Source organism: Rhinoderma darwinii, chromosome 3 (genome assembly GCF_050947455.1).
Source record: "Rhinoderma darwinii isolate aRhiDar2 chromosome 3, aRhiDar2.hap1, whole genome shotgun sequence".
Taxonomy (NCBI): domain Eukaryota; kingdom Metazoa; phylum Chordata; class Amphibia; order Anura; family Rhinodermatidae; genus Rhinoderma; species Rhinoderma darwinii.
Genome location: NC_134689.1, coordinates 284169610 through 284196596, shown reverse-complemented (window position 1 = coordinate 284196596; position 26987 = coordinate 284169610). Strand labels below are relative to the sequence as shown.

At 41.2% G+C, this 26987-nt stretch overlaps 1 protein-coding gene across 5 annotated transcripts in view; it reads left to right on the top strand.

Annotated features, from left to right (window-relative positions):
• DMXL2 (Dmx like 2) overlaps window positions 1–22606 on the top strand; it is a 153426-nt gene extending 130820 nt beyond the window's left edge. For all 5 annotated transcript variants that reach the window (XM_075858007.1, XM_075858011.1, XM_075858009.1 and 2 more), the window contains 4 exons: window positions 16302–16393; window positions 17045–17097; window positions 20516–20733; window positions 20824–22606. In XM_075858007.1, the coding sequence (XP_075714122.1) occupies window positions 16302–16393; window positions 17045–17097; window positions 20516–20733; window positions 20824–21033 (573 nt within the window). In that variant the 3' untranslated portion in view covers window positions 21034–22606. The remainder of the gene's footprint in view (window positions 1–16301; window positions 16394–17044; window positions 17098–20515; window positions 20734–20823) is intronic.
• Window positions 22607–26987: the final 4381 nt, after the last annotated feature.

Genomic DNA, 26987 nt, shown 5'->3' with positions numbered 1-26987 from the left:
GATGTAGCATGTTGCAAGATCGGTTTAGCACAGCATATAATCATGCAGGGTATACGCAGGACAGACACACGGTGTGATGACGTCCCTCGCATCTGTGTCAACATTGGGCTAACGCCTTTCGTCCCTTCCGGGACTTCCTCAGAGCCGTCGGGGCCATTGTCCTTTCCACATCTTATATGGGGATACCCTTGAAGGTGCAGTACCACTCGTGATAGGGTTTCTTAATATCAGGATAATGATAAACCCAAAAAATCTCTACAGGACTCATCCCATTTAATGGTATCTCAGAAGATAGATTCAATAAAGCTCATAATGAATTCAGACCCCTTCATCCCATTCTTTTGGCTACTTGGTATCCATGTCGCAACCATGCTTACGGTTTGATGCATCATTTCTTATGCCTTTTATATTCGCTATATATGCTGTGGGATTTAGGTGGTTTTGGGGGGGTCCTCTATTGGCCGCTGATCAGGATGGCGACCCCCTTTGAATTTGGTCCAGCATGATGTGCTATTTTAAATGTTTTTAAACACGTTTATAAAGTGTGCCTATTTCTAAATAAACTAATTTTTGTGCAATTTGCAGTGACTATTTAGTCTACTTGCCATCTACATTCCCATATGTGTGTGTGGCATCGTTACTGCCGTGCCAAGATTAATCATTAAATCCCAATTCACATCACAATCGATGGATGGTCCAGAATGGTAGGGGGTGCACCCAAGAAACACCAAGGGTGTTTTCGGATCCGGTCCCCACCACCAATGCCTGAGATCCCAACTAAAAATATGGAATATAGTTTCAAAAATAGATACAGGATTCCAATTTATACACAGACATAGCAGTATACTGAGTGACTCTCTCATAATGATTTGTATGACAAGCCCAAATAAAAAGCAACCCCATAATAAAGTAATCATAGTCGGAGTACAGAGTAATCTTCCCGTCAAAATGAGACCGCAAGAAAGGTATCTATTATTTTAGGAAGGGTCCGCAGGGGATCAGTGTCCAATGAGGCACTTGTATACAGTCACCTCATAAGAGAGGTATCCAGCGAGGAGCAAATATTACCTATTTTATTCAAATCCATTTATCGGAACATATTTAATTTAGTTATTGAGACCTCCCGGGGCCAAGGTACCCAGTATGTAAATCCACATAGTTTCTTTTTGCAGCAAGATTCTATTTCTATCGCCTCCCCTTCTATCCTAATGTTAATCCAACAGTAGATTGTTGATAATATGTTTTGAAATGCGATGCCAAAGGATTTTTTAATTCACCTTTTCTGATATCGGAAGTATGTTCGCTGATGCGTACCTCGAGTTCACGTATGATTTTACCAATATACATCTTACCACAAGGGCAGATAATAGAGTACACCACCATGCATGAACGACAATTAATGAAAGTCTGTACCCGATATTCCTCCTTATGATTCGCATCTGTAAATCTATCAGTTTTTAGAACATATCTACGAGAGGTACATGTCCCACACTTGTACATACCCCTTGGACAATTTTTCAACCAGGCCTGGTTTTCCTTTGTTTTTCGATTTAAATTCAGAATTTACCAAATATCATTTAGTGTTGGCGCCCTTTTTGGGACCATGCTAGGGACCAAACCTACCAGGTCCTTGATTTTACTATCCAATATCAAGTGAGGCTAATTTTTAATCATAAGACTCCTTAGGACATTCCATTGACAGCCATATGTTGAGATGAACCAAACTCTATTGTGTTTTGGGGTACTACTTCTCCCTTTTTAGAATCTCATTTCTATCACATTTTAAAGAGGCTCTGTCACCAGATTATAAGTACCCTATCTCCTACCTAATCTGATAGGCGCTGTAATGTAGATAACTGGTTTTTATTTTAAAAAATGATAATTTTTTAGCAAGTTATGAACAATTTTAGATTTATGCTAATTAGTTCTTAATGACCAACCGGGCGTTTTTTAACTTTTTACCAAGTGGGCGTTGTAAAGAATCGGCGTCATACATTTCTCTTCATTCATGCCCAGCTTGTTTCACTGTACAGCGTGATATCGCAAGATCACGCTGTGACGGGACTTCCTCCCACAGGTACTTCATCGGAGCCATGGAAGACTTAACAGACATTGCGTCCAGCCACTGCAGATTCGGGTAAACGTCCTGGCACGGTTGGAGGCGATGTCTGTTGACTCTTCCATCGCTCCGGTGAAGGACCTGTGGGAGGAAGTCCCGTCACAGCGTGATAGGACTTTATTGACCTTGGTCAACGCCATAGGAACTCCAAAGGGAATAGATCCAGGATTGCATCACAGGGCCTAAATGTGCTGCAAAACAGAGAAAAAGAGAGACCAGTCAAACCCCTTCTCATAGACAGAGGGGGATCTTTTTTAATCAGCCAAAGGGAATCACGTTTCAGACTTCAGTTGTGTTGTGGTCTTCACGGGAAGGGACAAAGCCGACCTTATACATATGAACAATGTCTGGGAGTAGGGGTGCAAGGCAAAAGGTCAAAACTTTTGTGAACAGCTGAAGGTCCACATTTAGGAGAGAGATAGGGCGGTAACTGGGGCAAGATATCTACTCTCCTGATGTATTACAGTAATGTGGGCATTGACCGTATCTGGGCGAGAGGTCACCCCTTCGAGATAGAGGTGAGAACTTTGACTAGAGGTCCAAGAAGCAACTCTGAGTACCTTTTATAATAGGATACTGAAAAGGCATCCGGGCCTGGAGCTTTGCTGGGTTGCATGTAATGTATTACCACATAATCTTAAACTATTCACGATGATATGGCTTACATCCATTATACTTGTGTTTCTTGGAGCCTAAAGCCTGTTTCAAATTGCATTTACAGCAAAGCAGGTGTTCTCTTACTTGTGGGATGAACTACCTCCTGATCATATCGTTTATAGTAGTAAGCCTGTGTAGTCTAGAAATGTATGACAAATGGGACATGCTTGTATTTTATAATATTTATTTCAATTTATTATATCAGTCTGTCTGTGTCTGTCATCAGGACAACGTCAAGGTTACACATGACGATGAATATGCTGTTTGCCAAAACTGCTTAATTTTTTTTTGGGAGCAGAGATTTAATATAATATCATGGACACGTGTCTTTTTTATACCATTTGCGGCTTTCAGCACCAATATAAACAGAGTAACATCTTATCTAAGGCTGCTTCCATAAGCTATTGCTGTTTACATCTATGGCCTTGTATCTGAAAATTGCTAAGGTATTGTCAGAAAAGGAAGATTTCTTCCTTGAAGGTAATTTTGATGTTTACAGCGGCAGTCACAAAGATAACCGGATTAACTATTTCATTGTAATCGGTTTGAATATGTATTTACATTGAAGATGTTGAATTCAGTTATAATCATGTTCAAACCTTAAAATTATTCTCTAGCTATTTTTGTGCCTCCACTTGTATATTATTTGGAATTAAGTTCCTCTTTTCCATAAAACTCTAGGCAATCAGCCATTTCTTATTTTTCTTTTTTTTTTCTAAAGCTTTCTGATTCCCGAGAGTTCCATCTTGTTAACAGACTGATTTAGGCTTCGTTCATATCTGCACTGGTGGCTCCTTTTAGGAGCCTCCGTCGCAGATCCAGCAGAGATTACCGGAGACCATAGCGCAGCAAGCTGCGCTATTGTCTGGTTAAATCACGGACATCCGGATGGAAAGCCAACGAAATCCATTGAATTCAAAGGGTGATGTCGGTTGTACAACGGAAACGTTGCTTCCGTTATTCCCTTATTCTGCTGCTCTGATGGAGCAAAACAATGCAGGTGTGAACATAGCCTAAACTGGAGTCTGCGTTGAAACATCTGGAAGTGAAATAAATCATAAAACTTTTTACTATGTGGTTTAGGTTTTATATATAGAAGGTACATCTTGTACTATTAAAATGATTTTTCAGCTGGAGGGGGGACTACAGACATACAGAATATGAACTTCTTTGAGATCTGCTGCTGAATGACCTGTATCTGTCCCATCACTATCCTGCACATGTGCTCCCCATGCTTGTTGCTTGTGCTTCAGATTATAATGACTGCAAACCAATGTGTCCCCTTAATGCGGTCATAGTTAGGGTCTGCAGTTTGGGATCCATAACACAAGTGCCTGATGCAGGGCTGCCATCAGGAATTTCTGGGCTCCATACTGCCAATGAGTCTGGGCCCCCGCCCCCCTCGTTATTAGGAGGGGGGTGAAATGTAAAGGGGCGAGAGGCAGGGCACATTAAAAAGAAAACTCTTTGGAGGAGCAGGGCAGAGACCGGAGGTGGGTGTCGGAGGGCAAAGGGGAGAGACTAAGTGCCAGGGCTGGGAGAACCGAAAGTAGCAGTGGTAGCTGGGGGGGGGGGGGAGAGACGCAACCTCACAGGGGCTCTGTGGAGTGACAGGGAAGAGACAGCGGCTCTGTGGGGGGGCAAAAAAGGGAAAGGTGCATGCATGCGTAAAGAATCTGTCAGTGTGTAGGAGGGCAATATAAACAAAAATCATTGCACTGAAGCCCTATACACAGCAGAGTCACTCACCAAAATGTAGTCCCTAAGATCTCCCACCGCCACGGGCATGCCTGGATGATGGATGGTGTGTGGAGCTATTTACAGGGGGGCTGTCTGTGGAGCTATTTACAGGGGGCTGTGTGTGGAGCTACTTACAGGGGGGCTGTGTGTGGAGCTATTTACAGGGAGTTGTGTGTGGCACTATCTACAGGGGGGTGTGTGGCGCTATTTACAGGGGATTGTGTGTGGCGCTATCTACAGGGGGCTGTGTGTGGCGCTATCTACAGGGGAGGTGTGTGGCGCTATCTACAGGGGGGTGCGTGTCACGATTTGCAGGGGGGTGCGTGTCACGATCTGCAGGGGGTGCATGTCACGATCTGCAGGGGGTGCGTGGAACCATCTGCAGGGGGTGCGTGGCACGATCTGCAGGGGGGTGCGTGGCACGATCTGCAGGGGGTGCGTGGCACGATCTGCAGGGGGGTGCGTGGCACGATCTGCAGGGGGGTGCGTGGCACGATCTGCAGGGGGGTGCGTGGCACTATCTGCAGGGGGGTGCGTGGCACTATCTGCAGGGGGTGCGTGGCGCTATCTGCAGGGGGGTGCGTGGCGCTATCTGCAGGGGGGTGCGTGGCACTATGTACTGGTGGGTGGGTGTGGCGCTATCTACAGGGGGCTGTGTGGGGCGCTATCTACAGGGGGGGTGTGGGGCGCTATCTACAGGGGGGGTGTGGGGCGCTATCTACATGGGATTGTGTGGTGCTATCTACAGGGGAGCGTGTGTGTGGCGCTATCTACAGGGGGTATGTTCGGCGCTAACTACAGGGGTGTGTGTGGCACTATCTACAGGGGATTCCAGTCCAGGAGGAGACCCTGACCTCACTGTCCATTTATGGACAGTGACCTCAGGGGCTACCTTTAGCAGAGGAATCTCCGGCCAGAGTGTCGGCAACTCTCTGGCCGGGGATTCCGCTCCTGGATGGGTGAATGGCAGAGCAGGAAGCTGATCCTTTCCTGCTCTGCCATAGTATCCAATTGTATCTGCATCCTGTGGACGCAGATACAATTGAATATGGCAGTGGCTGAGACACGTCTGGGACAGCAATTCGCCGGGACTGCCTCTGTAGATTCAGGACAGTCCCTGCAAATTCAGGACTGTTGCTAACTATGCCTCCGGTATAAGCTTTCTCCCCCTACCCAGGTATACTCTCTCCTACCTCTACCCCTCCCCATGTATAATTTCTCCCCTCCCTTCAGATATCAACACTTTTCACCCAATTATTACCCCCCCCCCCCATTGTATAATGCCTCCTTCAGTGGAGGGATGTCACGATACCAGAATTTGGACTTCGGTACCGATACTTTGTGTAGTATTGCGATTTCGGTAACAAAGCGATATTTTGGCAACAGTAATAAAAATAAAAAAAACAGTTCTTCCATTTCTGATGTGAGGCGCGAGGTGTGATGGTAAATTTAACCTCCACGTGCCTCACATTAATAGTAATTAACCCCATCATTTTCCTCAATTATAATGGGTTAATGTGTAAGGTACATGTTGGGGTTAATTACTGTTAATGTGAGGCACATGGAGGTTAAATTCATCACACCTCGTGCCCCGCATTAATAAGTGAAAGAAGTTTTTATTTTATCTTTTACAGCGTACACATCATAAATGCCGCAAAAAAAATTGTTGTGCAGGTTATTACGGCCGTGCCAATACTGAATGTGTATATGTTATGTATTGAGACTTATTTTAATGTGTATTGTAAAAAAGGTGTATGTGTGTATTTTTTTAAAATGTAACATTACTTTATGTTTTTACTTTATTTTTAAACTTTAATGTACTGGTATATATCTATATACGGATAGTACACAGACAGTTTTTAGGACAGACCTGAGTATGCCCTAACAGGAAATATGGTAATACAGCCCTGGGGTCCTTCAATGGACCCTGGGCTGTCTGCCCATATATGGTATGTCCCTCAATCGCGTCACAGGGATTCCTGTGACGTGATCCAAGGGGCATCCCCCCCTTCTCATTTTCCACTGAATGCTGCAGTCCGCTGTGATCGCAGCATTCAGGGGAATAGCGGCGGAGATGAGAGGTTTCTCTGATCTCTGCCATTATAGAGTGGGACTGCGGCTGTGTAATACAACCATTGCACCGCCCCGCACGCGGTCAACATGAGGAGATGCGGCCGGCGCTGCACTAATGAGCGGTGGTTCAGGCACTGAAGACAGAACATGTGGGGGTGTTTTGTAGTGCGCCCGCCATGTTCTGTTTTCGGTGCCGCTGCTCATTAGTGCAGTGCTGGCCGCATCACATAATCCTGGCGGCGCGCACATGTCAGGACTCCGGAGCGGGGCCGTAACTGTATTACACAGCCACAGCTCCGCTCTCATACTTTCATGTATTACAATATTGAGCTGTGCGGCCGCACAGCTTAGTATCGAAATACATGAAATAACGGTATCGAACCGTTTGGGGGTGCATGGTAACGAAACCGTATCGAAGTTTTGATGCATCGTGCATCCCTACTCAAGTGCCATCCTCCCTCCTTTATTATCTCCTTCCCACTCTAGCATCATTTCCCTCCCTGCCCCCATTATCATCTCCCTGCCCCCATTATCATCTCCCTGCCCCCATTATCATCTCCCTGCCCCCATTATCATCCAACTCTACCCCATCCCCATAGAAAGCAAAAATCTTACCCACGTCTGTATTAGTTTACACTGTAGCATAGGATTGTATCACTCAGCTCTACGACGCTCTTCTCTCCTGTCCTGTGTAAACAGAGGGAGAAGACAGGTTTATTGTCACATGTTACACAGGATGAGCGATAAGAGCCGTAGAGCTGATACAATCCTATGCTGCAGTGTTAACATAATACAGAGGTGGGTAAGATATTTACTTTCTATGGGGGCAGGAGGAGATTTTTTTCAGGAGGCTCCGGGCAGCAGCAGCCGGACACAGACATAACTTAGTACTCACTGAAGACGACGACTGCTGCTGCTGGACGTATCCTCCGAGGCTGAGCTCATAACTCCCGCTGCTGTGATGTCTACTCCCCGCACGCTGTCACGCTGTTGTGGAGGAGGAGGGGCGGGCACATCTCACTCTCCAGCGGGCCCTTATGGTTTTATTCTGATGTAATGAACGGGCCCCTGCTTCGTGATGGGACCTGTTCCTTTCACCGAAATGAAATCGTAACAGCCACACTGCCGTGAGTATATTAATTCTAGCGGCAGAGTGCGGGCCCCTTTTTTTATTTATGCCCGGGCCCCTCACTGCAGTACCCCCAGTACCTCCCTGATGGCGGCCCTGGCCTGATGCTGTTACCATCAGAGGTAAGATGGCCCTGCTTCTGTATTCCACCTTTTATATGTATATAAGACTCCTATACACACAATTGTATTAGCATTCCCGAGCCACTCTGGTGCAGTATGCAGCATTTATTCAGAATGTTTTGGGATTGTTGTGATTTAATTTGCTATGGATTGATGAATATCTGAAAAGGTGTTTTAAAGTAAATAAATAATTTTCATAATCTTCCTCCTCTTCCTTGATCATGTTTGCATTCCAATGGGTGAATAGAAAAACAAAAATGCTATACTTTACTACTTGGCCAACCGTTTGGTCTCAACATTTTTTCTCCCCCCCCCCCCCCCCCTACAGTGCTAGTGCATGTGAGACAACATTTTAGAAAGTGGCAGGACTTGGGCTGCTTTGTTTGGAAGGCTGGTTTCTGGAACAGAAACCTTCACTTACCGCTCTGTCCAACTTCTCTAATTTATCCCCATTCCCTCATTTGGCAAATAACGAAAGACACTAGAAGAAGATGGATTCCTAATTTCTCTCTAAGGGCCTGTTCACATCAGAGTTGGCTTTCTGTTCCGGGGTTCCGTCGGGTGAACCCCGCAACGGAAAGTCAAACTGAAACCACAGCTTCCGTTTCCGTCACCAATGATATCAATGGTGACGGAAACATCGCTAATGGTTTCTGTCCGTCACCATTCCGGCAGGTTTCCATTTTAACGACGGAATCAATAGAGGAGTCTACTGCGCTATTGATTCCGTCGGAAAAACGGAAACCTGCCAGAATGGGGACGAACAGAAACCATTAGCGATGTTTCCGTCACCATTGATCTCAATGGTGACGGAAACGGAAGCTGTGGTTTCAGTTTGAATTTCCGTTGCGGGGTTCACCCGACGGAAACCACCGACGGAACTCCAGAACGGTTATGTGAACAGGCCCTTAGACCGGGTTCCCACGGTTCGGATACGCTGCATAAAAATAACGCTGCGTGTCCGACCAGGAACCCGCATTACATTCCTTCTGAAAAATCGCAACACATTGTGGTGAGTTTTATTTAGACAGATTTTCCCCTGTGGAAAGCAGTGGTAAAAAACGCTCATACTTACCTAGGCCTATGTGACCTCTGCAGCCTGTGATTAGCTGCAGCGGTGGTCACATGGGATGACCTTTCATCTCATGTAACGGCCGCTACAGCCTGTGATTGGCTGCGGCCGTCACATGGGATGCAACGTCATCCAGGGAGGCTGGACCAAAATGCACAGGAGGGACACGTCACCATAACAATGGCCTAGGTAAGTATGAGCGCCATTAAAGCCGGCCTCTTGGTAAGTATGTTTTCTTTTCGTAGTTGCGGTTTTTGGGGTGTAATCGCTGCGAATACGGTGTAAAAGTTGCAACACTGGGCTTTCTGTTGCGGGTTTTGCATCCCCATTGAATTCAATGGGGAAAACCCGCAGTGGAAAATCAACTAAAATGCAGCATAAATTGACATGCTGCGTATTTAAATTCTGTGCCGCAGGTTTTTTCCACAGCGTGAGCATGAGATTTTCTAAATCTCATACACTTTGCTGCTACTGTAAATGCTGCAGAATTTTCGCACACAATTCTGTTGCGGATGTTCCGCAGGGTTTACGGTACGTGGGAACCAGGCTTTAGGGAAGCAACAGTATGACACTCAGCAACAGTGCATATCATATAGTTTGAATTTTAGCTTCTGGAAGGAATTTATTTTTTTAATTCTCAATATTGTTGAAACGCAGTATTATATATGAGAGTTAAATATTTGAGCTGTTTTTTATGATCTCTCCAGTATCCATGCACGTAACAAAGAAACAATTCATGTATTGTGTGTTTTTGCTCCAGTATTTTTCATTATCTTTATAAATTTAAGGGGTAATATGGTTTCAGCAAATAAGGTTATCCTTTGTATAATGAAAAGCTGGTTTTCAAGATCTCTGCTGTCATTCAGTATATAAAATATAAAAATCTGCACTGATCGTGTGATGAGCACAGGTGCACGGCTCGTCACAGTACAGATATCAGGGCTGCGTCTTATAACGAGCTGTGCGTCTGTTTGTTCATCACATGACTGCAGACAAATATATTTACCCCCTGGAAGTAAATACTGAGGGCTACTATTGAATGACATTAAGTATAGATCTTGGAAACTGAGATGAATTTATACAGAAAGTATATTGGAAATTGTATAACTTTTAATCATAAAAATAATAACTTTTATTGAAACTGTAATAAAGGCTATCTCCACCTTTTGCAGTCTTTTTTTCTTTTATTTTTAAATAAAAATGTCCATCATTGTGATTATTTGCAAATTCTAAAATACTTTTTTATTAAAAATTATTTTTTCTTTTTGAGATACAGCTGCTTCGTATTCTTTATACAGAAAAGCTGTATCTTGCACTGAGACCTGAAACAATTAGGTCAGCGGCACTGACGAGTTTAGTGTCAGTGCGTCTCTGACACACAGGATCAAGCTGCTATTCTAGCAGGACCTGCTTTTACTGAACCAGTCAGTCCTGCTGACCTGACGCTTTCAGGTCTTAGCACACGATACAGCTGCTGTGTATACAGAATACAGAGCAGCTGTATCTCAAAAAGAAAAGATAATTTTTAATAGAAAGTATTTTGAAAGTTGCACCAATCATACTGTATAGGAAAATAAAACACCCCTGCTACTATATGTTAATCTAAACCATACATGGAAATGATGTCCTTACCATGTAAATATAGTTGCATTTTTAGAAGCTGAACTGGTTCAAAATTCTCTTCTGGTTAAGTCCATAATATATCTTTGAGTCCAGTTCATTGCTACAGAGCTTCAGATCCCCCTTTTTCCCCTTCACACAGCTATAGAGTTAAAAGGAATGTCCTAACAGGACAACCCTTGTCCGTATGTTAGTGCATATGGATGTCATAGGTTGGGCTTCATTAGCCAGAGTGGTGAGCTGCTGCAATGAGTCTCCCCGCGACCATGTATCTACGTTATTGCGGCAGGGGAACAGTTCCTTTAGTGGTAAAGAATAATGCCTGTTTGGATGGGCACCAAGGACCCATAATTTTTATTGAAAATGGCTTTCCGTTGAAAACAATGGGATGCATTTAGAGGTCAGCTTCTCCCTGCCTTTTTGTAGCAAAAATGTGGAGATAACAGTCAGTTACATTGTATAGGTGTAAAAATCCCTAACATGGTTGTCTATTGATTTAATTGGGCGCTATGTAATACTACATTTCCCTGGGGCGGATTGCTTTTGAGGAGGTGTTGTCACCACTGGTCAATTTGCAATGGATTTTTCTCAGAGGTTTAGGAGCTTTCAGCATACTGAATTATTGAGTTTCATGAAAACTGTATAAGGCTAAATTCAGGCAGTTTACGAAGGTTTTTAGTGGGTTTTTTTTTCCCCATTTTGGTTTGTGGTGGTCTTGTAGCATTTGGGGGGGGGGGTCATTGTCTGTTTGTTTTTTCAAAACCAACATGCTCTAGATGCGGCGGGTATTTTTCTGGTGTTTTTTCTATAAGAAAAATGCTTGTTCAAAATGACACTAAATAAAAAGGAGGCCTACATGTAAGCTCCAAGCCATACTAAATAAAGGAGTAGATTCACCGTATAAAAATAATACTTTATGTAAAAAAGGATCAGCTCTCAAGACATGCCTGTTTTAGTAAATAATTGTATTCCCTATAAAATAATTCTGTTTTGCATTCCTCTGTTATTCCTCCTATAAATTACTGAATAAATTGACAACTGGGTGTTACTAGTTGGGGGCGTCTGATACTGTCCAATCAGTGCTAACAGTGCCAGACTGTCTAGAGAGACGGGTTGACAGGGGGAATGGTATAAAAAATGCTCCTGAATTGTTATTTAATTGGCAATACAAGTATTTACTAAAACAGATCGGTCCGGAAAACTCAATCTTAAAAGTTTTAACAATATCACTAAAAGTGCATTTATATTGTAACATTAAGAATCAGTCGCTGATTGAGAAAAACGATAGTTACCCTATATACCATACATACAATTATAAGCTTATGGTTAGTCTGGTATGCTGGTGTATAACTAAGGTATATAAGAAATCTGCTTCATAACTACTAGATACTAAAAGTTGTTAGACCTAAATTCTGCGGCGGACAGACCGCTGTGTTCCTTATATTCACCACTGGTATCTTAGAACTTTGTGCTGGTACTTATGAATTTAGATGCAATGGATGCATGAATATATATCATGCCACTCATAATGTACATGAATAAAGTGTGCAGAACTCCAGGCAAAGGATGGGGGTGTCAGATTTCTGTGTGAACTTGCTAAAATATCTGGTTCTTATTTTGCTTTTTTTGTTTTGTGTCTTTTAAAAATATATTTGGAACTCGGAAAACCCCTTTTAACTCTATGGTTGCTTGAAAGGAAACAGAGGATTTGGAGTTGATAGAAAAATGGCACCCTGACCACCAAGCAGATATATTATGAAATGAATTGGCACAGAATTTTAGACCAGTTTAGAAAGTGACGTTGCTCGTTCCCGAGTTATATCAACACGGAGTATGGCATCATGTGGCAATATTTGTAATTGATAAATAATCTATGAACATCAACAATCTTATGAAGCCACAACGCACCATTTGGTATTTATTATTATATGTTCTTGGTTAGCTTAATCCGTTGCATTATCCATTTAATCTTTCAACTTTTGAAGGGTACTGGTTGTTCTTGCGGATATCCTGCTGGTGTAGGGCGTTTTACAGGCAATGCTTCCTGGGAAAAGTATGCAAATTAGCTCTCCTAGAAGGAAGAAAACTATCTCTCTAGTGCCTTCTATTGATGGCTACCATGTAAGTCAGCGTCCGACCCACTATAGACCCTTGAAAAATGACTAGGGATATCAGCCAAACCAGAGACACCCATCTGTAGACAGCACTGATTCAGAGTATTTGTTTCTCATCAGTACGGAGTAACGTAAGGAAAACCAATACCTTCCAAGTGCTGCATCAAAGACATCTGACACAACCAACCAGTACCCTACTCTGTACTGATGAGGAGCAAATACTCTGAAACAGTGCTGTCTACAGATGGGTAGCTCTGGTTTGACTGCTATCCCTAGTCATGTTTCAAGGCTCTTCAGCGGGTCAGACATTGACTTACATGAGTCACCTGTAGATGGCACTAAAGAGACCATTTTCTTCCTTTTGGAGGAGAGCTAATTTGCAATCTATTAACTTCAAAGCCATTTGTAGGTTTATTTTCCCTTCAGTTTGTCATACTAGTTAAGTTTTGACTTAAAAACTACATTTATCTACCTACCTAAAATCATGGAATAACAGGAAAGCCGCACTGTGATGAAAAAGGATGACCTGGGTGCAAACCCTTGAATGCCGATCCAGCATCCAAATCACATATAAAAAAAAATAAGAGTGGCAGCACTCCAGTAGATATTGGTGAACAAGGTCGACTTTATTCACCCTGCAACGTTTCAGCTCACTGAATAGAGCCTTTCTCGAGCAATACAAACAGTGATTTTAAACAGGTATATAAAGGAACCCCATCAATTAGTGTGATAAGGCATATTTACAATTGAAATACAAAAAATACAAGTATTAAAGTGCGAACAGTGCATAAAATTTTACATCGTGTAATCATAAATCACAATATAGTGTATACAGAAATATAATAGTGCAAAATATAAATATGAACCATAATAAACAACTGATGTTGCATTAATTGGTTATAATAGTCTAAGTGATCAAAATCTGAAACCGCTGGCATATTGGACTCACCACATATGTAATTACGGCCACTTATGTATACATGAATCCCTCGTGTCAACATAGCCGGCGTTTGGCTCCGTGACCTGCGCATGACTGTCTAGGGATAGTTAGCCATAGGCTACCTAAAGTCATGCAGAGTTGAAACATAGATTTATGAAACAATCCTAATATTACAATTGATTTGATTAAATTGAGAACCCATTAAATGCATAAAGGTACAAAAATTCGTGTACAGAACTTAAAAGTAAAGCTTTAAAATTTGGAGTGCTTAATATCCTCTGATATGACCACTTCAAGTTACAGGCCAGAACCCTGAGGCTGCACTCCCGGGAGATGCTAATAACATTTACCATTGTGATTTCTGTCAATGTTATCAATGAGATCTTGTGTGAACTCCCTCTCACTGTCCACATATATATATATTTTCATGTATACACTATGTGGACAAAAGTATTGGGACACACCTCTTAATCATTGAATTCAGGTGTTTCATTCAGTCCCATAGCCACATGGGTATAAAATCAAGAACCTAGCCATGCAGTCGCCTTTACAAACATTTGTGAACGAATGTTTGTGAACGAACGTTCTAAAGAACTCACTGAATTCCAGGTGCAACAAGTCAGTTTGTGAAATTATTTTCTTCCTAGATATTCAATGATCAACTGTGAGTAGCATTATTGCAATGTGGAAGCATTTAGGAACCACAGTAACTCGGCCACCAAGTGGCAAACCACGTATAGTTAATGAGCGGTGTCGTCGAATGCTGAGGCACATAATGCATAAAAGTCGCCAACGCTCTGCTGACTCAATAACTGCAGAGTTCCAAACCTCCTCTGGCATTAACATCACCACAAAAACTGTGCGCCTGAAGCTTCATGGCATAGTTTTCCATGGTCGAGCAGCTGCATGCAAGCCTTAAATCACTCCATCTGACGCTTGACATTGTGCGGTGGTGTAAAGCACACCACCACTGGACTCTGGAGAAGTGGAATAGGGCTCTGGTGGAGTGATGAATCACTCTTCTCTATCTGGCAAACTGAGGGACAAGTCTGGGTTTTTCGAATGCCAGGAGAATGATACCTGCTTGACTGCATTGTGACAACGGTAAAGCTTGGTGGAGGAAGGATAAATCTATGGTGTTGTTCTTTAGTGGTTGGCCTAGGTCCCTTAGTTCCAGTGAATGGAAACTTCTTCAGCATACCAAGGCATTTTGGACAGTGCCCCAGTGCACGAAGCAAGGTCTATAAAGGCATAGTTGGGTGATTTTGGTGTGGAAGAACTTGACACACTCGTTTTTAAACCAAGTTCCTTGACATGCGCAGTAGAGTGGGACACTTACTTTCGTTTTTAGACTAAGTCCTCTGTCATGCGCAGTGGACTGGGATACGTGTTCAATACTCTGTTGCCCGTGTGTCCTCCAAGCTGCACATGTGCATCGGACAGACACTGGTTATGGGTCCGTCCTCCTGACTGGAGTCTAGACCTGCTTGTTGCGCTCTAAGGATGGCCTGACCATCTAGGGTCACTACAACTGGCTAATGGGATGGTCGGTACTGGATGATGCAAAGGGTAAGTCTATAAATAAGGGAGACGTTCGCCCCTATACTCCTGAGGACGCCACATGGTGAAACATGTCGGGTGGGGGCTACTTTTTATTTTAATTCAATCTGATATTGGCACTCTAGTAGCAGCGAGCTGCAGCCGCTGTTTTGCTTTACTGCATGGCGCGTTACTATTCCGACTGCAATTCATAGCGTTTGCGGTGAGATTTGACGCACTAAAATCTAACTTTACCACTAATCGGATTATCAGACCGATTTTGGAGTTTTTAATTTTCCTGTGTTCATTTTGTTTCTAAAATTAAAATAATAAAAGTTATATTTTAGTACTCCTACAGTATTTAATAGGTACCTGGAAACCAGGGCTATTTCATTTGCCATCGGCAATTTTGTGTTTGTGCCCTTAAGATTTTGCCCACCATCTACCTGGGTCCACCAATTGTATATGAAGAACTTGACTAGTCCACACAGAACCCTGACCTAAACCCCTTTTGATAAACTTTGGGATTAACTAAAGATGAACAAAGATTGTGAGCCAGGTCCTCTCGTCCAACCAGCGTGTCTGACCTCCCAAATACTCTTCTGGATGAATGGGAAAAATTCCCACACTCCAAAGAGTGGACGCTGTTTAAGCTGCAATGGGGGAATAGCTCCATATTAATGCCTATAGATTTCGAATGGGATATCCTAAAAGCTCCTGTAGGTGTCCCAATACTTTTGTCCATATAGCGTATCTCCGGTTTCTTCTACTCCTAATGTCACTTTTGTCACTTTACATGTAGTTGTGTTAGTGAATGTGATGCTCTAGACATTTTTGTACCAGATCCTTTTTTGTAAACTTGACTCAGATTGTCCTATCTTGGCAGTAATCTTCATAAGATTGGTCTTGTCTTCAGTGTTGGTGCATATGCAGTTCAGTTTTTAAATACTTTCACGTTCAGTACAAATTAAATTACCACTCATCAAGTACAACACAGAAATAAGAATTAATGTTGCATAACGTTTGATCCTTATGTTATCAATATGGTCTATAATGTGTAAGATTATTTTAAGCTCATACCAAATGTTACCTGACAGCCATAAAAAATGATATCCCGAAAAAATATTGCTTTATAAATACTGTGATTTATTTATATATTTATTTATTTATTGTCAGAGTTGGCAGTGTCATACTAAAACCACAAGTGACTTTGCATTTATTACCTCATCAAGCTTGGTTGCTACAACAGGACACTCCAATGATAACAGGTATGATGTAGGTAATTTCACAAGTACATTGCTTGTATTTCATGGCAAATTTTAACCAATGCAACAAGTTTTTTCCTTCAAGCAGTAGTTTACAAAATAGGTTAGAAAATTTATTGTAAACCACGTGTGTGTGTCTGTGTCTGTGTCTATATCTCTTTCGATCCATAGAGCATTTATCTATTCCACAGTACATAACAATGTTCTGTGTATTGTACACCTACCAGTTTCAGTACTCCATGCATTCACACTCTGTAGTTACGTCCATATATATATATATATATTATTGTTTCATGTAGTTCTTTCCATTTAGTTCACGGATGAATTTGCAGTGCACTAGCAATCTGAACTCTACTCCTGGTAGCTTAGCACTTTTTCGTTGGCTCTAGTGTTTGGAAGGGTTATTCCTGTTTTTTCCTATTGGAATACACATGCATGCTTGGCCAAGGGTGCATGCTTATGTGGACATCTAGGAAAAATATGAGTTTGCCGAATGATGATTACTGCGACATTATGCAATAAATGTTGGTTTCATCCTAAACAAATCCCTATTGCCTTGATATTATACTTGTCCTGTATTATGCCTTGCATTGGTTTTTGCTTCTTAAATCATGGTTACTTTAGATTTAACACTCTCGATTTTTCTCATTTCAGAAATGTGTGTCTCTGGGACACATTAATATCACCAAGTAACAGTCTTGTTCATGGTAAGGAATAACGGCACCTTTGTTCTTGTATATTCTAGTGTTTCAAGAAAGGGTAATATAACTTATTACAGACTTCCAACTATAAAGTGAAGAAAGGGCGTTGAATGAACGCTAAACCTAGAAATGTACAGTATATTGAAAGTAAATAAATATTTGACTATGGGATTTTTGTTATCTTCTAAAAAATATAAAGCAGCAAACAAGTCCGGTTAAGTGGTGGGACTTAGCTAAGGGGAGGAGCTTATTATTCCTGATCTCCTATTGGGGAGGAGCTTATTATTTCCTATTGTAAATAAAGCAGTGAGGCAGAGCTCCTTCTGCAGCCAGTCGCCTTACAGCCAGACACATGATTGAAGGAGGAGAAGATCTGGGACAAGAGTTATTTTTATATTTCTCAGACTTTTGATCACAATATTATTAGCTTCTTATGCTTTTATAAAGGTAATAAAACTGCCCATTACCATGTGGATGATAATTGCATATGGTTGTAACATTATGGCTGTAACTACCTAATTTAAATTTGTGACTGTTTACACTACTGAATAACAGTAAAACTATTGGTGCTTCAAAGAATTATACAATGTTTACTTTTGGGATACTGTAATGTAGTTTGCAAACCAAAGTGGGCTTGACTGTTTACATAGATCAGAGGTACTGTTATGTGGTTAATACTCTAATGTAGGTGTTCGTAAGTAATTGTAACTCCCACATGGACACTAATACCATATTGACAACTCTGCTTCCAGATCAACCTCATATAGGCATTGCTGCCTGGTGTGAGTACTATGTGATAGTGGCAGTAATGTTTGAGAACAATCTGTATAATTGCAAAGTGCTTTTTTCTTGCCATAACATTTCATTGCGGTGTTATCCCTGTAACAGTCTTGAGGGAAAACAGGCTGTACAATAAATATGCAAAAGAACAGGAACACTTAAAGGGGTTGTCAGGTTTCAGCAAATTAATGTTATTTTTTTGTATAACTAAACGTTATATAAGTTTCCAATATACTTTCTGTATTAATTCCTCACAGTTTTCAAGATCTCTGCTTGTTATTCAGTAGAAACATTCATTCTTTACTTCTAGTGGATAAAATTCTGTCCATGGTCATGTGATGTACACACAGGTGCAGGGATCGTTAGAAGACAGCTCTGATACACATACTGTAACGAGCCGTGCACCTGTGTGTACATCACAGGACCATGGACCGAATATTATCCACTGGAAGTAAACAATGTATGTTCCTACTGAATAGCAACAAGCAGAGATTTTGAAAACCATGAGGGATTAATACAGAAAATATATAGGAAAATTGTATAACTTTTAATTTATACAAAAAATAACATAAATTTGCTGAAACTGGACAACCCCTTTAACTAAAAAGTTTTACGAAGAAACCAATTAAACCCTAACCCCATCGCGCACCCAGACGTGCCATTACGTCCAGGTGCTGGGAGTGATGTTGGGAGCACGCCATATTCTGCGGGTGTCTGCTGTATTTTACAACGGACGCCCGGGAGCAGCGATCACGCTGTTCCTGGCTGTTTAACTCCTCAAATGCTGCGTTCAATCAGAACTGCAGCATCTGAGGAGTTGAAAAGAGGGGGGCGGCCCCCTCCTACAGATCATCGCCGCCCCGCCGTGAGATCGGGGGTGACTATGGTTCTTATGGCAGGCCAGGGGCCTAATGAAGGCCCCCAGGGCTGCCTTCACTCTGCCTCTGCTAAGCCCTGCCTATGGCAGTTAGTATTGCAGCATATTGTACTAACTATCGTTGGTTGAAGTCCCCTAGGGGGGCTAATAAAGTGTGTAAAGAAAAAAGTGAAACGTTTTTCGTAGTAAAAAAAAAATTTAAAGTTCAAAACATCACCCTTTTCCCATTTTCCCCCTAAAGTAATGTAAAAAGTTAACAAAATTGGTATCACTGCTTCCGTAAAAGTTGGAACTATTACAATATAGTGTTATTTAATGTGCACGGTGAATGCCATAACAAGAAAAATGGAAACCGCCAAAATCGCTGTTTTTTTTGTTAAATTAGCTATCCAAAAAATTTTTATTTAAAAGTGATCAAAAAGTTCTACGTACCAATAAAATGGTCCCAATAAAAACTACAGCTAGTCCCGCAAAAAAAATCAGCCCTCACACGGCTTAATCGGTGAAAAAATTAAAAAAACTTTATGGCTATCAGAATGTGGCGAAACAACTTTTTTTTTTTTAACAAAGTTTATTATCAATAAAAGTAGTAAAATATAAAAAAAACCTATATAAATTTGGTAGCACCGTAATCGTATTGAGCCACAGAATAAAGATATGTTTTCGTTTTTACCGCACATTGAAAGCCGTAAAAACGAAACCCAAAAAAACAATTGAGGAATCTGTTTTTTCCAACTTCAGCCCGCAAAGTATTTTTTCTCAGTTTCCCAGTACATTACATGGAACTATAAATTGTACTAAAAGAAACTACACCTCCTCCTGCAAAAAGTAAGCCCGAAAACCACTCTATTGATGGAAAAATAAAAAAGTTGACTCTTTGAATGCGGGGAGTGAAAAACTAAAATGTAAAATAAAAAAATGGCTTTGTCCCGAACGGGTTAAAGGGATTTTCCCAGAATCATTATTTATCACCTATCCACAGGATAGGTGATATATATCTGATCGGTGGGGTCTGACCGCTGGGACCCCACCAATCACAAGAAAAGACTTACCTTGACATTCCTGGGAACCCCATAGGAATGGGGCGGCAGTGCGCATGCTCAAACACCGCGCCATTCATTTCTAAGGGGCTACCGAGCGCTATCTCCAGTAGACCAATACAAAAGAATGGAGCAATGGCTGAGCAGGCGCACGACCGCTCCATTCCTATGGGGCTCCCAGTAATGTCAAGGTAAGACCGTTCTCATGATCGGTGCGGGTCCCAGCAGTCGGACCCCTACCGATCAGATATTTATTACCTATCCTGTGGATAGATGATAAATACTGGCTATTAGAAAGCCCCTTCCACTGGAAACTGATCCTGTTACAAACCAGACATCTACCATATCACCAGGGGCGTAACTAGGAAAGACTTGGCCCCATAGCAAACGCTTTACAGCTGCTACCGCGGTAGTTACGCCACTGCATATCGCCACTATACTACGTCATATACTCCAATAACAGGTCTACCCATTTGCTTATTCATAATCCATAACTTATACTTGCTCGTCCACATAATCCATAATCACTTCAACCGCTTTTAGACTATAATTTCTTGTATACTTAGCACAGGAAAATTTTTGGTTTAGGGTAATATATGTTAGATCTTGTTAATTGCGCAGATATCATTAAAAAAAATCGAATACAAAGTACATGTACTATTAGTATAGGAGAAGTGCAGTAGCTTTGCCTGCTCTTAATACATTTTATTTATTTTTTTGCCTTTAGCTTTCAACTGCCATGACAATGGCGCCACCGTTCTTCAGTATGCACCTAAACAACAGCTCTTGATTACTGGCGGCAGGAAAGGATACATCTGTATCTTTGACATTAGACAAAGGCAAATCCTTCATACCTTCCAGGCCCATGACTCAGCAGTGAAAGCTCTTGCCCTGGATATTTCTGAAGAATATTTTGTCACTGGCTCAGCAGAGGGAAATATGAAGGTAAAGCAGAGAGTTGTCCCCATACATGTCTATTTTATAACTGAAATGCTAGCAGGATAATTGTCTATTTTTCTCTTCTATTTGATGCAGGTATGGAAATTAACAGGCCATGGTCTACTTCATTCTTTTAAGAATGAGCATGCAAAGCAGTCCATATTTCGGAATATTGGTGCAGGTGTCATGCAGGTTGAAGTAGGAGAGAACAAGAGAATTTTCTCCTGTGGAGCAGATGGCACTCTGAAAATGAGGATGTTGCCTTCTGCCTTGAGGACCCAGTCTGGCATTTTCGATATTCTCTAGGCACTTCAACATTTAGATCTGTCTCCACCTCCAGATGTTTATCCACTAATGCAAAACATGTAGGAAGACTTAGAAACTGAGGAGTTAGACGCTGCTTAGGGAAGAGACCTAAAAGGTTATTCATAAAGAGCCAGGTTTTGTGCTGCTGAACAAAATGGATATGCATGTCTGCCATATAGGTCTAAAACTGAGTACATGGGGATTTTCCTGGTGAGCCTAGGGCGCGCGCGCGCGCGCAAGTATTGCGGGAACTTTTTAGCATCGTTCACACTTATCGTTGAGATGCTATTGTTTAATTTTGAGGTAGATCAGAATACTATATATTGATGTAACCTTATTGGTTGTTGATTTGGTTATAAGAGGGATGAACAAAGGACCAAAAGGGAAGCAGAGGTCCTTAGAGTTTACATGGTTAGTCATAAATGCCTGCAAGCATAAAGCTACTCTACACGGAAGGATCATCACAGGGGCCATGTACCTATACATAGGCAGTAGATAGAACAAAGTCCACCAAAAAGGAAGTCATTCACTCTGTCCCTGTGGTCACTCGAGGAAGTAAAATGCTGAAATTATTTCCTTTTTTTAACTTTTAAACTGTTTACACATATTCCAGACGTTTGCTTCCAGACACTGGTACATTTCAGAAAGCATGTCTATGTATTCCTCAAATTTCCATTGCAAATGAAGGTAATATAGGTATGTGTTTACCGTCACTTTCAGATACAACAACCAAGACAACTAGTAATGCAATTTACCCAAACTCATTCGTAGCTGTCTATATTTGAGCGGGTGATCATTATTATCCTGGTTGGGTATCTTTTTATTTTTTGTATTGTTTTTATTTATTTTTTGTTATTAAACATTGTAATTTGCACATAATTTAACTGCTGCGTTTACCATACACTCTACTTTGCACATTACCACTCGTCCATATAAAACTTTGGCTTTAAGTCATTCTCATTCATTGAAACTTGGTTGTAGTGAACGTGACCACAGTTCTCTGCGTTCATGCGCAGTATGTTTTATTTATTTTTATGCATTTTTGGATTTGTGCACATAAATGATTACACTCTGCTGGATGCCCGTCTTTCTGGCAGTGAGCAGGACCCAACAGGATCTTGTAAGGACTGCTCTGATATATTTCACCGCAACACATTTTAAAATGAATGTCAGGTTTCCTGTGGCCAGATAGTGACTAGTGGAAAGCGTTATAAACTAAATTATTACACAGCATATGTATAACTATGCAGAGTTTAATATTGTTGGCTTGTAAAATACTAAGCAGTGTTGTCTTATTTTGATGTACTTTCTCTGTTGTATACATATTGTTAATAAGCTACCCAAGACTACTTACTGTCTGTGTATTTACTCGCCATCCTCCAAGTTGTCCTATTATTTGTAATGCAGTTTTGTGTGTGTTGTACTGTGAAATAGAATGGCATTTCATGCACCTTTCTCTTTTAACTTTGTTTTCCTTGAAGACAATTTAAAGGTATAAAGTATGTATAGAAAGGAAAGTCATTGTTTGAGTTTACATTTGTAAGTTAAATAAACCCCTTTTATTTCATGGAAACCTGTTTGAGTTATTGCTTTCAATCAAAATAAAGTAAATAATTGTACACATTTACTTGAAGCGACCCTCCGGTCCTGGGACCTTTTTAAATAATATGGTATATATGGAGTAACAATATCTGATGTCCTCCAGGTGTGCCCCTCTGACATGGTTCCGCTGTTTTAGCGTCCACTCTGTGCTGTCCCAAAATGGCCGCAGCGCTTCTTAAACTAAGAACTGAGACATTCCCACTGTTCCCAGATTGGCCAGAGCTGCTCACGTGAGTAGTAACATCCAATCTGTGAACAGAGGGTGTGTCTTGGACTCCTTTTTAGAAGCACTGCTGGCATTTTGAGACAACACAGAGGGGACCCTAGAACAACAGATCCATGGCATAGGAGGCCAACTGGAGGTAACCCGGTAATATTACCCTATATACCCTATCACATTTATAATTTTGTCATGAAACCAGGGGGGCATTTTAAGTAATGTCTGAATTTGTGGTGAAAAAATATTAACATATTGACAAAATAATAATACAGATTTGTTGTAAATTCATCTGCTTGGTCTCTGGTAACATGGTCTGGCAGCATAAAATGTGAAGTTTTCTACCTTTGCGCAAAAAAAAAACCCAAAAGATTAATATTTTCCTGCAAAGCTGTCATGCAAAAAGCATGGCCTTAACCTATAGTCCTAAAGGTGTTAAATCTGTTTTTGTATGCTTATTGAACAGGGACACAATTTCATGGAAACTACAACGCAAGTAAGTAATTTCTAATTTACATCCTTATTTCCTGATCGCAAATAACAGTATTTTTAACATAAATGTAATAACTTGTCTGCTTCCTTCTGGAAAATCTAGCGCATATAAAGTTATTAACTGGTTTAGGTCCAATGTATTTTGGATGTTTGCAACCCTGACATTAATCCTTATTTGCGTATTACATGTTGACGTTTTTTAGCTGAACTGTCAGAAAATCAATGTTCTAAATTGACAAGTCCCTGTATTAATTTCAGCAAAAAAACTCAACAAATTTGCACCCATTTTTCTCTTGAAATCAATAGGATTTGCAGGAACCAGTGATTGCTCTTCCTCATCAGTTTCCATAGCAGCCATTGTTCTGCTGCAATAATACTATGAGCGAACATCATTTTCCATATAGATTATTTTTTAATTATACTAACGAACTACAAAAATAGCAAAAAAGGTAAAGGCTCCTGCCATTAATATCACAAAAAGATTCAGTTAATCAAATTAGATATTACGGGGGGGGGGGACTAATAGCCGACCCCCAGAACACTTGGTCCAGAAATCGAATGCCCCAGAGTTCCATAAATAAAGCAAGACGATCTTAATCTCCCTATTCTCTCTTCATACGTTCCTTAAACTTGTTCCATTGCTCCGTAGTTCTATTTAAAAGGTTCCCTAAAATAGTGCAGCAATCCCAAAATAAAGCGAACAATGGGACTTTGGACCTCAGTGTAACGTGTGACGTCCAAAGTTTCTAAATCAAGGCAGCTCCATTAAGTATCCTGCAACCTTACACTTTTTAAGCCATTTGATTATCATTCGATTTATGTTTGAAGATCATATACTCACTAGTGACCTATTATTAGAATATTATGTTATGTGGTTTGGATGTGTTAAAAGGGTTTTCCCATAATCTTTATTTATCACCTACCCACAGGATAGGTGATAAATATCTGATCGTGGGGGTCCGACCGCTGTGACTCCCACCGTTTACGATAATGGCTTGCTGTTCCTGGGAACCCTATAGAAATGGAGCGGTAGTGCACATTCTCGGCCACTGTTCCATTCATTATTATGGGTCTGCCGAAGATGGCACTCGGCAGCCCCATAGAAATGAATGGAGCGGTGGTCGCTCATGTGCACTACCACTACATTCCTATGGGGTTCCCAGGAACGGCAAGGTAAGCCCATTCTCGTGATCGGCGGGGGTCCCAGTGGTCGGACCCCTACCAATCATATATTTATCACCTATTCTCTGGGTAGGTGATAAATAATGTTTATCGGAAAACACCTTTAAATTCAATAACTGACACATCTATAAATGCAGAGAGATAGCCTTCAGTCTTATAAAAAGTATTCATGTACGTCAAGCATGAAATCTCCCTAAATTATTAGATTTTTAGGGATAAAGAAGAACTTTGTTGAATTACTAAACTGCTACTTGGGCGTTAAACATTTTTCAGATTACATTTTTCATGTGGTCAACAATGACAATTATTGTCATTGTCTTCTATAAATTTCCCAAAAATTCTTTGCATAAACAGGCTGGAATACAACGTCTCTGGCATCTTCTGACAATATTTGATTTGCAGAGATTTCCCACACATCAAGCTTCTGGCACAAACCTAATGTTATTAAAACAAGGGTGTTCTCAATAATTAACCCCTTTCTTGCTGGCTCCAAAGGCACAAGTGAAAGGAGGTCTTGTCCAGCTCCTTGATAATTAGAATAATGTATTTCAGATGGTCAAGTAAATTCAGCAGACAATAACACCAACATTATTCTGCTCAGCCACAGACGTTTCTATGCTTGTGTTGAGGGCAATGTTCGCCTGGGAAAAGAATGACATTTTGCACTTTGAATATTTAAAGGGAGTGATCGAGAAAACTGTTTTCTTTCTTCACAAATTGAATGCTTCCATTTCTGTTAAGAAGGAGGTGGAATTTCATCGACTCCAGAATGACACATTCTCCCATCACACACTGAAAATAGTTAATTCTTGGGTGCCATGCTCCCACTTATGTTGGCCTTTTGCATACCAAACAGCTGTGAGGTATGTTTTTACATTACGCATTTATTTACAAGATATGTGTATATTGTATTAAAACTGACATTCACAATCTAATATTTAAGATATAGAAATAGTACTTGACTTAAAGAATGTGGGGACCCTTTCTAATGAGTGGGGTTGGAGATTTAAACAATACCCATTGCTGAATAAATGCCTTTTTATTATGTAGGCTTTCCCTTCATAAATTTAATGCAACAACAAATAGAATTTCATTGTTTGACGAGCAACCACTGTTACAATGCAGTTATGTAAAAGTAGATTAAAAAAAAATAGTAATTGACTTAGTACTATTGCATGTTGCTGTATGGAACCACACGGATTCCCGGCAGCTCCATACTACAGAGCGATAGGTGACACACGCGTTGTGGTATGGTTCTCTGTACAGCGAGCCATTCTCCCTTATACAGTGAAGGAAATAAGTATTTGATCCCTTGCGGATTTTGTAAGTTTGCCCACTGTCAAAGACATGAACAGTCTAGAATTTTTAGGCTAGGTTAATTTTACCAGTGAGAGAGAGATTATATAAAAAAAACCTGAAAATCACATAGTCAAAATTATACATATTTATTTGCATTGTGCACAGAGAAATAAGTATTTGATCCCTTTGGCAAACAAGACTTAATACTTGGTGGCAAAACCCTTGTTGGCAAGTACACCAGTCAGACGTTTTTTGTAGTTGATGATGAGGTTTGCACACGTTAGATGGAATTTTGGCCCACTCCTTTTTGCAGATCATCTGTAAATCATTAAGATTTCGAGGCTGTTGCTTGGCAACTCGGATCTTCAGCTCCCTCCATAAGTTTTCGATGGGATTAAGGTCTGGAGACTGGCTAGGCCACTCCATGACCTTAAAGGGAATGTGGTGTTAGCAAATAAATTTTTTTTTTTTTTAGTTAAACAATTAGTGTGTAGGTGATTAAACATTGTTCTAATTTTTTTTATTTTTTTCACGAGTCAGGAAATATTATAAATTAGATTCTAATTTATAATATTTCCCAGCACTGGTCACTAGATGGAGCAATTCCCAAAATTGCAGCATTGCATGTGGTAAAGCAACCACATTGCTTTATGCTGCAAAATTGGGAAAAAATCCCTCGCTCTAGTGAGCTCTCAGAATCCCCCCCTCCTTTATCCTGGCTAGTGCCGGGAGAAACGAGGGGATTGAACGGTCTAACCTCCTACACTGTGTGTCGCCATTTTTTGAGCTAACACACAGTGTAGAAGGTTAACATACAGTAGTAAACACACTGAAACACGAACATACATAGAAATCACTTACCTGCTCCTGTCGCCGCCGCTCCCTCCGGTCCGTCCGCTCCGTCTGCTGCCGCTGCTCCAAGTGAACAAGTCCGGAAGCCGCGACCGGAAGTAGTAATCTTACTGTCCGGCCGCGACTTCCGGTCTACAGGAAAATGGCGCCGGACGGCGCTCAGTTAAACTTGGACTGTGTGGGAGCGGCGCATGCGCCGTTCCCACACAGACGGCGTACACCATAGTGAATGGAACGGGCCCCGTTCGCATTCACTATGGGACTGGGGCTGCCGTACTCCATGTCTGTATGTGTCGTTAATCGACACATA